This window comes from Papaver somniferum, chromosome 2 (genome assembly GCF_003573695.1).
Source record: "Papaver somniferum cultivar HN1 chromosome 2, ASM357369v1, whole genome shotgun sequence".
Classification (NCBI taxonomy): Eukaryota; Viridiplantae; Streptophyta; class Magnoliopsida; order Ranunculales; family Papaveraceae; genus Papaver; species Papaver somniferum.
The window spans coordinates 62515774-62531427 of record NC_039359.1 but is presented as its reverse complement, the minus strand read 5'-3'; the positions used below and the strand labels follow the sequence as shown (position 1 = coordinate 62531427).

The 15654-nt window shown below is 35.6% G+C and overlaps 1 protein-coding gene across 1 annotated transcript; it reads right to left on the bottom strand.

The window, feature by feature from the left end:
- Positions 1 to 7463: 7463 nt before the first annotated feature.
- Positions 7464 to 9446, bottom strand: LOC113351201 (protein trichome birefringence-like 2). The gene is made up of 4 exons (XM_026595230.1): positions 8824 to 9446; positions 8436 to 8532; positions 8144 to 8352; positions 7464 to 7806 (listed from the first exon to the last, which is right to left on the bottom strand). Exons 1-4 carry the CDS (start codon positions 9444 to 9446, stop codon positions 7464 to 7466), a joined length of 1272 nt encoding a protein of 423 aa, XP_026451015.1.
- Between the last annotated feature and the right edge of the window lie 6208 nt (positions 9447 to 15654).

The following is a 15654-nucleotide window of genomic DNA, read 5'->3' as shown; positions in this document are numbered from 1 at the left end:
CATCCTACTTTGGGTGTGCAGTATTGGAAGCTATTTCATAAACAGTGTTGTGCTTCTGATGATAATGTTATGAGGAAAACTGGTAGGGAGATGCCTTCGATGTGTCGTTTATGTAGAGATGATTGTGAAGATGTTAGCCATATCACTTGGCATTGCAAAATTGCTAAAAGAATTTGGAAGTGGGCTGCTGAAATATTCAGATTGACGCCGAATGAGGACTTGGTGGCCTCCTACAAGGCTGCAAAGGGACGGAGTCGTATGATTAAGGATCTGTGGCTTGTTGCAAATCTTGCAATAGTTACGGAGTTGTGGAAGATGCGTAACAAAGCTTATTTCGAGAACAAGCAGGTTCGTTGGCTGGAGTTTAAAGGAAGAGTTCATCAGGTAATTCGTGATAACTCTATTAGATTGAAGGGCCATATGCATAATACTTTGGATGATTTGCGTATCGTGAATTTCTTTAGAGTGTCGCATAGATCTTGCGATCACTCTGTTCCAGTTGAAGTTACTTGGAATCCACCAAATCCTGGTGAGATTATGATCTGTTGTGATGGTGCATCTCTCGGTAATCCGGGGCAGGCTGGTTGTGGTGTTGTCTTCCGTGATTCTAGCTCAATTGTCTTGGGAGTTTTGTGTGTTGGCCTGGGCTGGCAGACTAACTTCTTTGCTGAAGTTTGTGCGGTGATATATGGTGCTGTAGTTGCTCAACGATGGAATGTGAAGAACCTTTGTGTAAGATCTGATTCGATGAGTTGTTTATATGCTCTTCAAAAAGGCGATTTGCCATGGCAGCTAATTCAGAGGTGGAGAATAGCGAAGAGTTTTTATAACAATATTAGCTATATTCATAGCTTCAGAGAGGCTAATTTTTCAGCGGATGTCTCGGCCAAACAAGCTTGTTTGTTGGCTGAGGAACATTATGAATTTTATGAGGGTAGACCAGGTTTTATTCATTCTGTTGAATGGCCTGGAGAGGTGTATTATCGTTTTTAGGTTCTTTAGTGTGAGGCCTTTTGGCTTAGCACTAAATTAACCTTTCCCTTGTACATTTTCGCTTTTTTAATTCTAATTTATTGACCGAGTAAAAAAAAGTAGTATGTTTTTTCTTCTTTTGTAAGTTGACCCCTTTTTTGGGGCCCACTTCCTTTTCTACAAGCCCTCTTCCAACCCCCACCGAGCCTGACCCTTCTTCTATCTTCAAGTTTCCCTTGTTTAAATCTCCCTTTGGCCGCACATGCAGTTTTGCTGTTGCTAGACCTTTGCCCACATTCGCCGCCTGCTTTGCCCTTAGTCTTCCCCTCATACTCTTCAAGCTTCCCCTTTCACGGAGTGAATTACCCTGCGTTACAGTCCCATGACCTATGTTATTAGACCCGTCTGTCCTCCCATGTAATCCCTCATCATTTGCCGGGTTTACAATCAGCTTCCCTTTTCTTGTCTCCTTAACATTGTTGTCGACTGCATTGACTTGTTCCTTTCCCTGCACGTACCTCTCCTTTCCGTCTCCCTTGATCTGTAATTTCCCGTTGTTTAGCGGGGTTGACTCAGGTTCGAGCTTTTGGTAGCCAAATGCCGTCTCTGCACGTAGAGTGTATACACATTAACAATGCCGGATATTTATATATATAAAAGAAAACAAATTAACTGAAAGTTGAATGGAATTGCGTGACTGCTTACCGGTAATGAATATGACCAGCAAAACAAAGAAGAAACCAGTGTACATAGTAGTGATTGGAGTTCTAGACATGGTTCTTGCATGCACTCTTGCAGGATCGACTTCAAACTGAGATATCTTTTGATTGATTTGAGGATACTTCAAAAGACTAATGCTTTATTGCCAAATATCCCTAATCTCCAGCTGAAATTCTGATAAAATAACCACTAATTACTTATTTTAGTAACACAAAATTGGTTAAAAAGACCAAAATTAACAATTCCTGGGTGAAATGGACAATTAGATTTTGACACCGTTTAAATGGATAAAAATGTAAATATAGGCAGGATGTAACCAGTTTCATCGTGCCCATTTTCAAATATTTTTTCTTATTTTTAATTTACACATGATGTATCCAGTTTCATCCTTGCTATTTTTTAAATTTAAGCTATGATGAAACCAGTTTCATCCTTACTATTTTTTTTTGGCCATTTCACCCAATAATATTTTTTTACTCATCCATTTGAACCGTGATTTAAAAATATTTGGACAAATGACCCATTTTCCGTTTTAGTAATTCAACAGCTTTTTATATCTACTAATTTACATTTGGATTAGTGGTAATGATGTCCGGATTAGATTTTGTTCTCCCCTTCATCAACATATCATTACCGTCACCAAAACGCGTCTTCAGTAGTTGAATACAAGGCCTTGTGAATTGTAGATCAATTTAATAGTTAAAAATGCAGATTGTGTGATCTTATAGAATATGTTGGATTCTTGTATCATGATGAACCGGTGATGCTGTTTAACAGCTTCCTCAGCTAACTTGTTTGACAATGTCTAACAAGCTGGCACAACGTAGGGTTGGATTATATCATATTTTTCTTTTAAACTCGATATGATTTTCTTTTAAAGCAAAAAACCTACTGCATCTAGATTGTAGTCTATAGTTAACATTACTAGTTCTTCACCCGTGCGATGCACGGGTATATTTCTTGTTTGTGGAAAATTTGACGCTCGTCATACTGAAAAGATTGTAGAAACATTTTCGAATTATCTTTATCTTGGTAAAGAGTACAAAAAAATATTGACTTCCAAGACTATGAATCATACATTTCTCAAAATTCATGGACCCATGGTACATCCAAATTAACGAATATGCTTGACACAGGTGATGTAGCAAGGAAATTCTACCTATTATGCCAAGGACACGTTAGATAGGCAATGTCAATATTTTGAACAACTGATCTCATAAGGAATATTTAGTATTCAGAGTACTCACCTAGGTGTTCTCTTTCAAAGGATCCTGTAACCATGACGATTATTGGACCAGTATTACCGCCTCCCAGGCTCCCACCACTCCATTTTTTACTTCCTCCCTACCACATATATAAATGGAGCGGGTCAATTCTCGTAGATTAATAAAAGTGTCTTAAACTCATAAATTCCTATGCTTTTCCATGTTTTACCCTTTATCTTATTCATAACACTATTATCTATGTATCATAAATAAGGTATGCTTGGAAATATTCATCTAGGAAATTGGACTCCGCTTATATGTTGGTACAAAGAAAAATGAAAATTCCGCCTATATAATCCATACGGAAGGAGTATTACTTTGGTCATTCATCCCATAAAGTCACCACCATAGTATTTGCACTGTATTAAAATTATATTAATTAGCCAGATATATACGTACAATTGCTAAAACAAAGATTTTTCTACCAACGAAATGTATTACTATTCATTTCATTTTCGATTATTACTCTCGTAGGGACTTCTTCGTATGTATCTTGGTTCTCATCTGGTTCCTTAATTATCTCAATTCGCGCATCCTTCAACTTCCCAATAACAGCTGCAATAAATTATTGAATTGAGTATACTTTATTTATTTAATTTTATTTAATAAACGTATGTAATTTAAAGCAGTAAGAAGTAGGCCTTACCTGAATCAGGTTATTGTAGACAATTCAATAATTCATGAATAATAACTAAAAAATAATACAAAGCTAAGAATCAAATTAGCTCCCGATAATATTCCAGAACCATACCATTCTTATCTTGAAGAATCACACCTCTGACCTCTTTCTCCTATGGTTTACTTGTTTGTTTTGTTTTGTATGTTTGTTTTTTTTGTTGATCTCAATTTTTCAGGGTAGATATAAATATCCTTTGCATTTTCATTTGTCCTTTAAATCTTTCTTGTTCTTCTTCTCGTGAATTTGTTGGTTTTAGCCATATTTTACTTTTTTTGTGATTACGGCGTGTAGATAGTGATACTAATCTGTTACGCGAATCTTGTAGCCTCATCATGTGATTATTGCGTGTAGATGTACATCAATGCATGAACTTATAAATCTAATATTTTATGTTTTAGATTTTTTTCAAAATGGTTGAGCTGTGCGTTGGCGTTGGCTCAGATGAATCCGCTCACAAGCCTATTACAGGCACACATGTTGCTACACCTTTTAATTGATTAAGTTTTTGTATTTAATCTGACTACAAAGTTTTGGTTACAATGAGCACAAAGCGTATTGAAGAAACCTTGCTCATAAAAAGTCATCCATATCACATCATATCGCCTCCGTTAGACATATGATAAAAAAGGATAACTATCACAATGCTGGAAGGTTCGTATGAATATAAATCTGTTCCCGCATATTGTTTTTTTCTGGATCATGAATAAGCAATGGCCATAAAAAGAATCACACCAACTTACCTGATTCTTTCTGCGTAAATCTTATGGAAGTCCAAGCCTTTTCTCTCTGAAATCTCTTCTTTTCTCGCTAATTTTCACGCATCAACCTCTCTTCCACTTTCTGTCTTTCATGGACATTTTTTCCATTTCTTGACGTATTTGCTCTTCTCTTCACAATTTGGAAGTAAGATAGTTAAGAAAGAAAAGAAGTGAGCTAGAGAAAAAAAAATAGTAAGATTAAAACAACAAAAACTTTAAAGAAGTAAAATACGTGAGTCTGAGAAAAACACCTTTACTTAAAATATCTTGTTCCTTTAGCTTTTTCCGAATACGTTTCTCATGAGCTTCGACTTCCATTGCTATTCTTACTTCATCATTTTGCACAAACTTTAAATACATAAAAGTTAATCTTTTGCTCAGAATTAAAAAGGCCCGGAATGAAAAAGGATGTGCAGATAACTAGGGCTAATATAGGATACTTGGCTTTTCCTCTAAAGTCGGGCTACTTCATCTTCATTAGACATGCGCATGTCACCAAAACTCAAAGAATGAATCCGTCGACGTAAAAATGAAACCGTAAAAAATAGATCATCGTTCCATTGATACCAGGATGATCTCAGAATTATGGTTTAATTCTTCAGTGTGTGGTACGACTAAAGACAACAAAAGAATTTAAAAGAATACTACCTCTCAAAAAAACTGGTTTCCTAATAGAGTTTATATGATCCGGTAGATGAAAAAAAAATAAAAGAAAATATAAAATCAACAAAAAGAGTAAAACCCATAAAAAACAACCCAAAACAAAACGGCTTCCTAATAAAATTATAGGAACCACATTCTTCTTCTGTTCTTCAGTTGCCTGGATGTATACATACTCATGGGCACGTCTACCTGCTATCCAAAGTAAGGGAGAGTAGTTGTATTTATGCCAAAAAAAAAAAATATATATATATATATATGGAAAAAATTAGATGCTCATCGAAAACAGGAAAACAAAGAAAGCTTAGATATAGGAATCCATCTTAGAACCTATTATATGCGGTCCTTAGTCATCCCATCTTTCCAATTTCACCAGCTCAACCATCACCAAACAATAAAAGAAGAAATGGTTGCATGTCTGCACGCCACTAAAATCACAATATATCGTTTAACCAAAGATTTTTGCATTAAATAAAAAATAAATTTAATTGAGAAAAAAAAAACTCACTTCTAAGATGTCTTCAACACGATTTATTGCTTTAAGAAATGCAAAATAAAGTTCACTAAGAAGAAACAATAAAATCAGAAAGTTCGGATTTATATAAAACTTTATATATGGCATCAAAAGAAAAAATAAAATTAGGAAACGTAAATTTATATGCGGCACAAGATAAAAAAAAAAAAAAAAAGTTTGGAACTCAAAATATAGAAGAATGAAGTCTGAACTAACCTTAATTCAATATACTAGTGGTTATAGAGCACCAAACGCTTTTCTCAATATTCTCAATAAAAAGTTGTCACCCGCCTTGTGGTCTATCAAATAAAACTACTTTTTCTATTTCTTTCACCTCCGTGCTCCCATTGTTTAAGTGTGGAAAATTTTTCTCTGGGTATGGCTCTCTCCAACTCTCCCTCTAACACATATAAAAAAATGGGTATCTGTACATGCTAATATTTTAAAGACATAGAGATTTACCAATTTCTTCCATGCACAATTCAATTAGAATTTTCATTGAAATAACATTTGCAATGCCAACCGTCCAACAAATGGTTTTGAAGATGCCTGCAAAGCAACAATAGCCTGCGGATCAAATAACAAAATAACAAATCATTAAACAAAAAAAGCTAAAACATTAAACAAAAAAAAGCTAAAAAATCGAAGATGTCATTAGAAGAGAAAAACGGCATCGAATGATTCGATGAGGCTTGGATAGTTGATTTATGATCCATGCTTTATATAGGAGATACATTACCCAAAAATAAGAAGATTTTTTTTTGAATTTTTTTTAAACAATATCTAAAAATATCTAGATTTTTTTTAGTTTTGAAAAAATATTAAATAATATCTTAAAAATCTATTAAATTTATATTTTTTGCTAGATTATTTACCTATTGTGGTATTTTAAAAATCATATTTTTACCATATTTACTTGCACAAAAAAAAAAGAAAAAGTTATATTAATATGGAATGATCAATATTAACAAAAATAATTTTGAAAGTCATCCATTTTGGTAGATTGCACTTTTCGTTGGACTTCTTTTATTTTTTCGTTCTTATTTTTGCTAAATCATAGTCTAATACTTCCATGATTTTTGGTTAATGATTTTGTATTTTGACTATTGAACAGGGTTGATAATCGATTTTTTTTTGTGGAAAAAGAAGCAAGTTTCGACCTCAGGTAAGTATCCACATTTCTCTTTGTGCATTTTATGTGTATTTGATCAGTAAATCTGATTATTGATTAAAGGTTTTTTAGTATAACTGGAAATGTAATTGGGGTTAGTTTAATTATCAGTAGATCAGAATTGTAATTAGGAATAATTTTTAATTATAAAGAAAAGTTGTAACTGGATATTGGATTTAATTTTGTGATGAATTTCTGATGAAATCATGATGTGTTTTTTTTCCTAAATTTTTTCCATATAATGTTAGGATTAAATAGTATATTTTTGGAATGTTATAAGATTTTATAGATTTAGTTATTTTAGCTAATTTATTTTTTTCACTATGATTAGTTAAAAGATATATTGTGGGAAAAATATATTATCCTTAAATATTATTTGCTAAAATACTATAAAATTACTAAAAAAGTAAAACACGGTGGAATCAGAATCAACGAGGAGTTCCGGTTAACCACATTGCTCGAAAAAAACTCTATTTTTATATAGAGAATAAGGCTTGTTTGGTATTTCGCCTGCACTTTTCAAGCCAAGAGAACTAGAGTAAACACTTACAAATTTTCGGCTTTCCTCTATAAAACATTTCATGGTGAACAGAGTTTCTAGAGTACTGCCACAAACTACATGAGATTAGATCTTAGACATTATATATTAAAATCTCAAAGTGTCTAGCTGTTTCCTTTATGTTAGAAAGAATTCAAATGAACAAAATTGATTATTTTTTTAATATCAACGACTAAATGAACCTTTACCAGCTTTCAAGAGAGATAGGTACAACAACTCATTCCATGTATCAGGCACACCTGGTAAGCACCAATGACTGCAGTCCTGGTGATCCAAGGCTACAATTCTCTCTTGGACAGTATAATTTTTTGCATACACTGAAGGGTGTCCATCCGCTCGGTAATAAGTAAGTTCACTAACATTCAGATACAAAACAGGAGTCTTCATTTTCCGAAGAGTGTCTTCTAGTATTTTCGCATGTGGAGGTGACATAGGTATGAATGTCGTATTGCTCATGATTGGTTCCGTTTCTAGGTTGCATTTTCCTCCTGTGTTCCATCTCCCTCCTCTACATAAAGAAAATTGAATATGAGATTCAAATGATAAGAAAAATCGTTTGTAGTAGCAATATAATAGTATGTACTTGCACATAATGAGTTTCGGAAAATCCTCTAAAAACAACTTGGGTTTTGTTCGGATCGATGTTCTTGTCGATCCATTTCCTCCAAGTAGTAAGACCTTTCTTATATGCTTTAATCATCTACAGTTTTGGGTGCAAGTAATCACCTTCTTGGAAAAAGTTAATTCTGTAATGAACTAGCACTATTGTGAGAAACAGGCATATTCCACAACACGCACATATATACACAATCGTTTTAAACCAAAAAAGAGTATACGATGCTAACCCATTATTAGTTTTCCCCTCGACCCACCAATGAAATGAATCGAATACTACAACAGCGGCATCACGATAAACTGATGATTCAACCTCGTCAATCAAATCCAGTCTTAGAGTCGCTGGCCCTTCTAATACACCTTGGTTCCTACGACGCTTGGAATGGGTTTCATAAACAAGGAATGCAGACCATACAAATACTACCGTACAGTTATAGTCCTGTATTTAGAATTCATTAGATTTTTTGCGCACAAATAACCTAAGGATGCATAATAACTGATGGTAAACTTTTTTAGACTTGCCTCAAATGTTAACGAAAAATCTCCTCTTGACTTGAATTCGGTTTTGCCGGATGGCTTAGAAATTCTGGTTTTATCCGGTATGGCATTCCCAAATATGCTGGACAGAGAGGTATACATATTATAATTTAAAGAATCCCCGACAAATACCATCTTTTTTCCTCTCAGTCTCTCGAGGAAATCTGTTGCATTGAGAAAGCTGCGGACCCAAACTAATTAATTAGCCTTAATTACCATACTTTTGGGGTCAACTACAATCGATATTAACAAATGCAGTCACGGGCTATTTCATCAAATTCGAACTTTAATTTAGAGTCGGTTTTTTACCCGAGAAGAAACAGTACCCAACTATTATGGTCATATGACTTGAAGTTGAAGGTTAGGCATTTACCTTGGCACATTGTTACACCCTGCCGCATTTTTTTGCGTTGATGGCCATTGCCATTTCCACTGGAGGTACTGATCATCAGGTCTTCCATTTTCGTAGCAAGCGAAAGATTGTCTATCGACATATGGACAAGAACCAGGAGAATAGTATTGTTTTTGGTCCTTGGCCCTTACCAATTGACCATCGAACATATCACAATTGCTATCCATAGAACCAGAAGAAGTTTCATTAGTAACAACTTCATCCCCAACATTAGGAAGATCATCCGAAACAGCACTCGGACTTTGAAAACCATTTTCGATATAATTTGTTCCTGCTAGCTTGTTTTTGGTGGAGTTTTTCATTATCCTTGTAGAAGAAGTCGCAATACTAGTAGTAACGGCGCTACTTGAATTATAAATAGGCCAATGTGCAGGAAAAAGAAATTTGAAATGGAACGAATTAACTGAGAGTGATGGGGAAATAGATGACGGTGAGATGAAGAAAACAGTTGTAAGAACAAGGATTCTAGCTACAAGGATATTGAAACCAAAACAAAACAGCATCAATGGTGCTTTTCGCTTAGAACGGTGATGAGATGGTATCTCCAACATGCTGCATAACTGCTCTGAAGGCTTAAGCTTCATTTTGAAAACTTTGTTGAACATGAGTCGACAAGAAAACTTTGTTGAAAATTCGCTTTGTATTTAGCAACAACACTTAACAAAAAATCAAAGACAAAGACTAATACAAATGCAGCTACACTTGAACTAATACCGAGATCGAAGTTTCAAGTTTTAACTCAATATTGCAACTTGCAATGTAGTCTTTCAAAATCCCACTTACTGTTATCAAAACTGTCGATTGCTTGTCTTAATTAAATTTAAGCAGTACACATTCATTTTTTTAGTTTTGCACCGACAATTCTTGAGGTGTTTAATGATACGAACAGATCCCCAATGTGCTCAGCTGCGGTTTGTTCGTATGTAATAATTTTTTTCGCAGGTCAAGAGAGTTTAATTTTCGAATTAAGAAACTCGATAGTTTAATTACGTGAGTCCTATAAGATTCTCAAATCGTGCTGTTCTAACTTTGAAGAGGTTTAAAAGACAAAGGAAATCCCCATTCCATTCTCATTTCCCCGATACAATGTTACAAGATACATAGGGGAATCAGGATCACTGCCTTTATGTAGGCAACCATTGATGGGATAAGAAGTCCCATTTCATGATTTCTATAACTAGAACCCTATCCACACTATTTGTTTTACCTTTTGCTTATGCTGCTACCCCATAGGCCCATTAGTGATACATCTGGCTAATTCCTAAACCATCCTACTCCATAATGTCTAGTCCCACACTACTGGTGTAGAGGAAAGTGCAACCCTTTAAGTATCCTCCGGAATGAAATGATAATTGAGCAATGATATTCCAAGCGCAGTGTGGATAGGGTTCCCATAAACTTCAGATCTCTCTGAAGACAATGTGTATGTATGAGCTCATTTTTGCTTTCTTTAATAAATTTAATCTTTTTTTTACCCCACAACTCATAATCTCATATGACCTTTTACCTCTTTTTGCATGAGCTCATTTTTGCTTTCTGCAATAAATTTAATTTTTTTACCCCACAACTCATATGATCTTTTACCTCTCTATGTAGTAACTGTTGAGATTATTAGTCCCACATTGTCTGGATATTTAAGATCCTGCGGTTTATAATCCCTTAGGACCTCTCCACTCATTGCCAATTGTGGGACTAATAATCTCAACACGCCCCCTCACGTGTAGCCTCGTTGGATCTAACACGTGAATAATTAAATCGGGTGACGCTGAGTAAAGGCGCGGTCAAATGACTCGTCGCAAATAACCTGGCTCTGATACCATGTTAGAATACGGGCATCCAACTCAAAACCAAATGGCAATGAGTGGAAAGACCCTAAGGGATTATAAACCGCGGGATCTTAAATGCCCATACAATGTGGGATTAATAATCTCAACAGTAACTTTAATTTTTAACATCACAACTCACAATCTCTGGTCATTATGATTGATTTGTGGTTTTGGGTTTCAGATTTGATAAGACTTTAAATATGTTTCCACATTTTAGATGAGGAACATGAGATAGCTAAAGAAGATAAAATTCAGTAGGGTAAAAAAACTTAATGTCAAAAACGAATAAGAAATGGAGACCTGCAGTGCCTCAATAGAGAGGCCAAGACCAAAACTCACGCCGGATTCATATTTACTGTATCCGATGCAAGTCTCACACAAAATAATGGAGTGTAGGTTCCTGGCACGCATTGACGGGATAACTGAAAATGGAGGTGGAAAATTCAACATTTTCAAGAAAAAATCATGATCAGTGTTCCACTGGCTTACAAGAGCCGCATAAATTTGCAACAACTAAATGAAGCCACAGAAACATCAAATATTATGTGTGTGGGTGGGGAAATTGTACCATGTCATCATAAAACTTACCGTATCATTGCATAAAAATTACTGTATCATCACTGTATTACCTACTTTTATAAATAGAAAGTAGTTCATTTATATTTGCACAGTGAAGCTTCTTTCATTGTTGTTTGTCTGCTACATTTCGATATGACAAGGGAATGGTATAACTCAAAGGCCTGGTATTTTGATGCAATAATTCAGGAGAATGTATTCCCAGTACTACATACCATTTTTTAACATTGGCGCACAAGGGTCGGATTTAAGAATTCACTCAGGAAGTTACTACGAAGTCTATCATGCGGCTGTATAGCTGGTGTCGCAGATCCATTGCAAGCTCATGTGCTTATTTTACTTTACTATGATCAGACTACTACCAGATTACAAGATTCGCGTAAAAGTTATCGGAAATTTAGAATCAAGCGAGAAAAACTTTGTAAGGTTACCAATGTTAAACCAGTCACACAATGTTAAAAACTGTGTTAAAGGAAGCCCATTTCCAATACGTGGACCTGAGACTTGAAGCATCCCCTAAATTTGGTCACTCAATCATAACAGTATCTGTGACTTTATCTATCAAGCAATGATATTAATGGCAACTGCAAGATGAAACTTAGCTTATATAAAGACAACTCTCTTTATTGATGCTTAGAAAATCTCTCAAAACTAAACACAAGCTCTATTCTTGCTCATATGATCAACCACAACTTTGGTGATCATATATATATAGAACTATGAATTCCTTTTCCTAGTCCTATTACCTTATTACATGTCTTTTGTTTTCTTAGAACTAGATGACTTCTAATTCCCTTAGGATTACATCAATTTCCTAATCTTGTCCTAACCAGCTTGTTAGTGACTTCTATGTTGAAGTTTAACCAACATTCTCCCCGTTAAGCTTCAACCTTACCCGTGACATATCTTGTACTCCAATAAATTGTCTCATTTCTTCAAACTTGATCCGAGCTAATGCCTTTGTCAATATATCTGCTTTCTGCTCAGTTCCAGGTATGTGTTCTACGTTAATGACCTCCTTCTCGATGCATTCTCGTATGAAATGATACCTTTTGTGAATGTGTTTCTTCTTCCCATGAAACACTGGATTTTTAGTGAGTGGAATTGCAGACTTATTATCAATCTTGATGAGAACTTTTTCAGGTTCTCTTCCTTTGATTTCACCCAACAGTTCTTGAAGCCATATTGATTGTTTAGCTGCTTCTGTTGCGGCCATGAACTCAGCTTCGCATGATGACAGAGCTACTGTGTCTTGCTTCTGTGAACACCATGTAATAGGTGCTTCTCCTAGATAAAATATATGACCAGTTGTACCTTTTCCATCATCTTGGTCAATATTATGACTGCTCTCACTATAGCCAACAATTCCTTTTGATCCTCCTCGACCATACTTCAATCCACAGCTGATTGTTCCTCTTAGATATCTCAATATCTGCTTTATTGCATCACCATGAGACTTGCGTGGACTCTGCATATAACGGCTTGCTACTCCCACAGAGAAAGCCAAGTCTGGTCTTGTGTGTAACAAGTATCTAAGCCATCCAACATTTCTTCTATAACTCATTGGATCAATCTCAGCTTCTTCTTGTGCCTTTGAAACTTTAAGTCCAAACTCCATTGGTATCTTAGTTGGGTTACAAGTTTCAAGTCCTGCTTCTTTCAGAATTCTCCTTGCATAAGCTTCTTGTTTAATCTGAATCCCGTCTACTCCTTGATGGACTTCTATGCCAAGGTAATAAGTGAGTTTTCCGAGGTCTGACATCTAAAACTTTGATGACATTTCTCTCTTGAACTCATTGATCACCTTAAGGGAGTTTCCAGTCAAAAATAGATCATCTACATAGACTGCAATCACAAGAAGCGTTCCCTTTTCTTCTTTTCTGTATACTGATGTTTCTTTAGAGCACTTAACAAATCTGATTTCTCTTAAGATTTGATCTAACTTTGTATTCCAGGCTCGAGGAGCTTGTCTTAGACCATATAGAGCTTTTGATAACTTATAAACCTTATGCTCTTGTCCTTTTACTTCAAAACCTTCTGGTTGTTCAACATACACGTCTTCTCGCAATTCACCATGTAAGAATGATGTCTTAACGTCTAAGTGGTGAATTTCCCATGAGTTTGATGCTGCTTATGCTATTAAGAGACGAATTGTCTCTTGTCTAGCAACTGGTGCGAAAACTTCATCAAAGTCTATGCCTGATTCTTGAACGTATCCCTTAGCTACAAGTCTTTCCTTATATTTGTTGGCAGTACCATCAGCATTCCGTTTTATTTTGAAGATCCACTTAAGACCAATCACTTTTACCCCACCTGGATTATCAACTAGAAACCAAGTCTTGTTTCTGTTGATTGAAATAATTTCTTCTCTACATGCTTGTGTCCATTTAGTCGAGACCTTTGCTTCCTGAAAATTCCTTGATTCATCATTAACAGAAAGTAGCATAATCTCACATTCTTCTGCAGCTTGAAGAACATAATCCTCCAGGTACTGTGGATTTTGTATCTGTCTTGTTGATTTTCGCAGTGGAATGGGTTGAGTTATTTCATCGATCTCTTCTTCTTCTTCTTCTTCTACTTCTTCGTTATTCTCAGTGTTTTCATTATTCTCTTCTTCTTCTTGATTAACATCATTGTTTCCATTGGTATTGATGATTATGGGTCCTTCTCCTTCATCAATTACTTGACCCCATTTCATGTGAAACATTCCTGGATCCCTACTTGGTCCATTATTAGTTTCTTTCCAGTTCCAGTTTGCTTTTTCATCGAATACCACATCTCGACTCACTAGCACTCTTTTCGTTGTTGGATTGAATAATCTGTAAGCTTTGGATCCAGGCTCAATTCCTAGATTCACAAGAGTCTGAGATCGATCATCCAGTTTCTTCAGAGTTGCAGAATCAACTTTTGCGTATGCTTCGCAACCAAACACTCTTAAATGATCTATGTTTGGTTTTCTCTTTCGCAAACTTTCATATGAAGTCATGTCTTTCAGAGCTTTCGTACGTATCCTGTTTATTAGGTATGTGGAGTGTCGTACAGCTTCTCCCCATAGATAATTAGGTACCTGCATAGCCTTCAAAGAACTTCTTGTCATCTCCATTAGAGTCCTGTTTCTCCTCTCCACCACTCCGTTTTGTTGTGGTGTATATGGTGTTGTGAGTTTCCTTTTGATTCCATTTGACTCACAGAACTTGTTGAACTCTAAGGAAGTGGACTCTCCTCCTCTATCAGTTCTAAGCATTTTGACCTCCTCTTTTAACTCTTTTTCTATCAGATTTCTGAAAGCTTTGAATCTGTCAAATGCTTCACTCTTTTCTTTCATAAGAATAGACCACATATATCTTGAGAAGTCATCTATAATAACAAATATGTATTTGTTATTTGCAAGGGTTTGTGGTGTAATAGGACCACATAAATCATCATGAAAAAGCTCTAATGTCTTTGAGGCTCTGAATGTTGTTACTTTTGGGAAACCTTGACGAGTTTGTTTCCCAACTAAACATGATTCACAGATTTTTGCTTCATCATTTATCTGTGGTAGTCCTCGAACCATCTTGTTCTGAGACATTGCCTTTAAAGTTCTAAAGCTTATGTGTCCTAACCTTGCGTGCCATTTCCATGTATGATCTTCCAGTCTCATATTCAGACACAATGACCTTCCAATCATGAGACTTATCTTGTAGAGTCTATTATGTGAGCGTGAGACTCTAACTAAAAGTCTTCCACTTGGGTCATGAACTGTTAGATAATCTTGTCGCATTCTAACATCATATCCAACTTCTGTAGCTTGTCCTAAACTTAGAATGTTGCTTTGTAAGTTTGGGATGAAGTAGATGTTTGTGACAAGCTTTTGTTCTCCGGTCTTGCTATGAAATAGAATTGATCCTTTCCCTTCAATTTCTACAGAAGATCCATCCACAAACTTCACTTGTCCTTTGATTTTCTCATTGATTTCAGAAAAGTAGTGTCTCTTACTAGTCATGTGATTGCTGGCTCCATTATCTAAATACCAGATTCCTTCTTCTCCATCCTTTGATTCGTAGTTCTTTGGTATTAGTTTCCCTTCGTTTAAGAATACAACTTCGTGCATGAAAAGAGTTGTATCTGCTTCCCTTGTTTCATTCTTGTTTGCTTCTTCCATCTTTTGTATTCTTTCAGGGCATACAGAGGAGAAGTGTCCTGGTTTATCACATCTGTAACAAATAATGTTTGATCTATCCTTCTTTTCTTTCCCTTGGTTTTTATCATTCTGACTTGTTGTTCTATCTTGTGAGTTAAACCTTCCTCCCCTTCCTAGGCCTTTGTTTCCTCTACCACCTCTTCCACGACCTCTTCCTCTTGTCGCAGAGTTTTGTTAGTAAGAGTTTGTGTACAAGAGTTTTCCTTG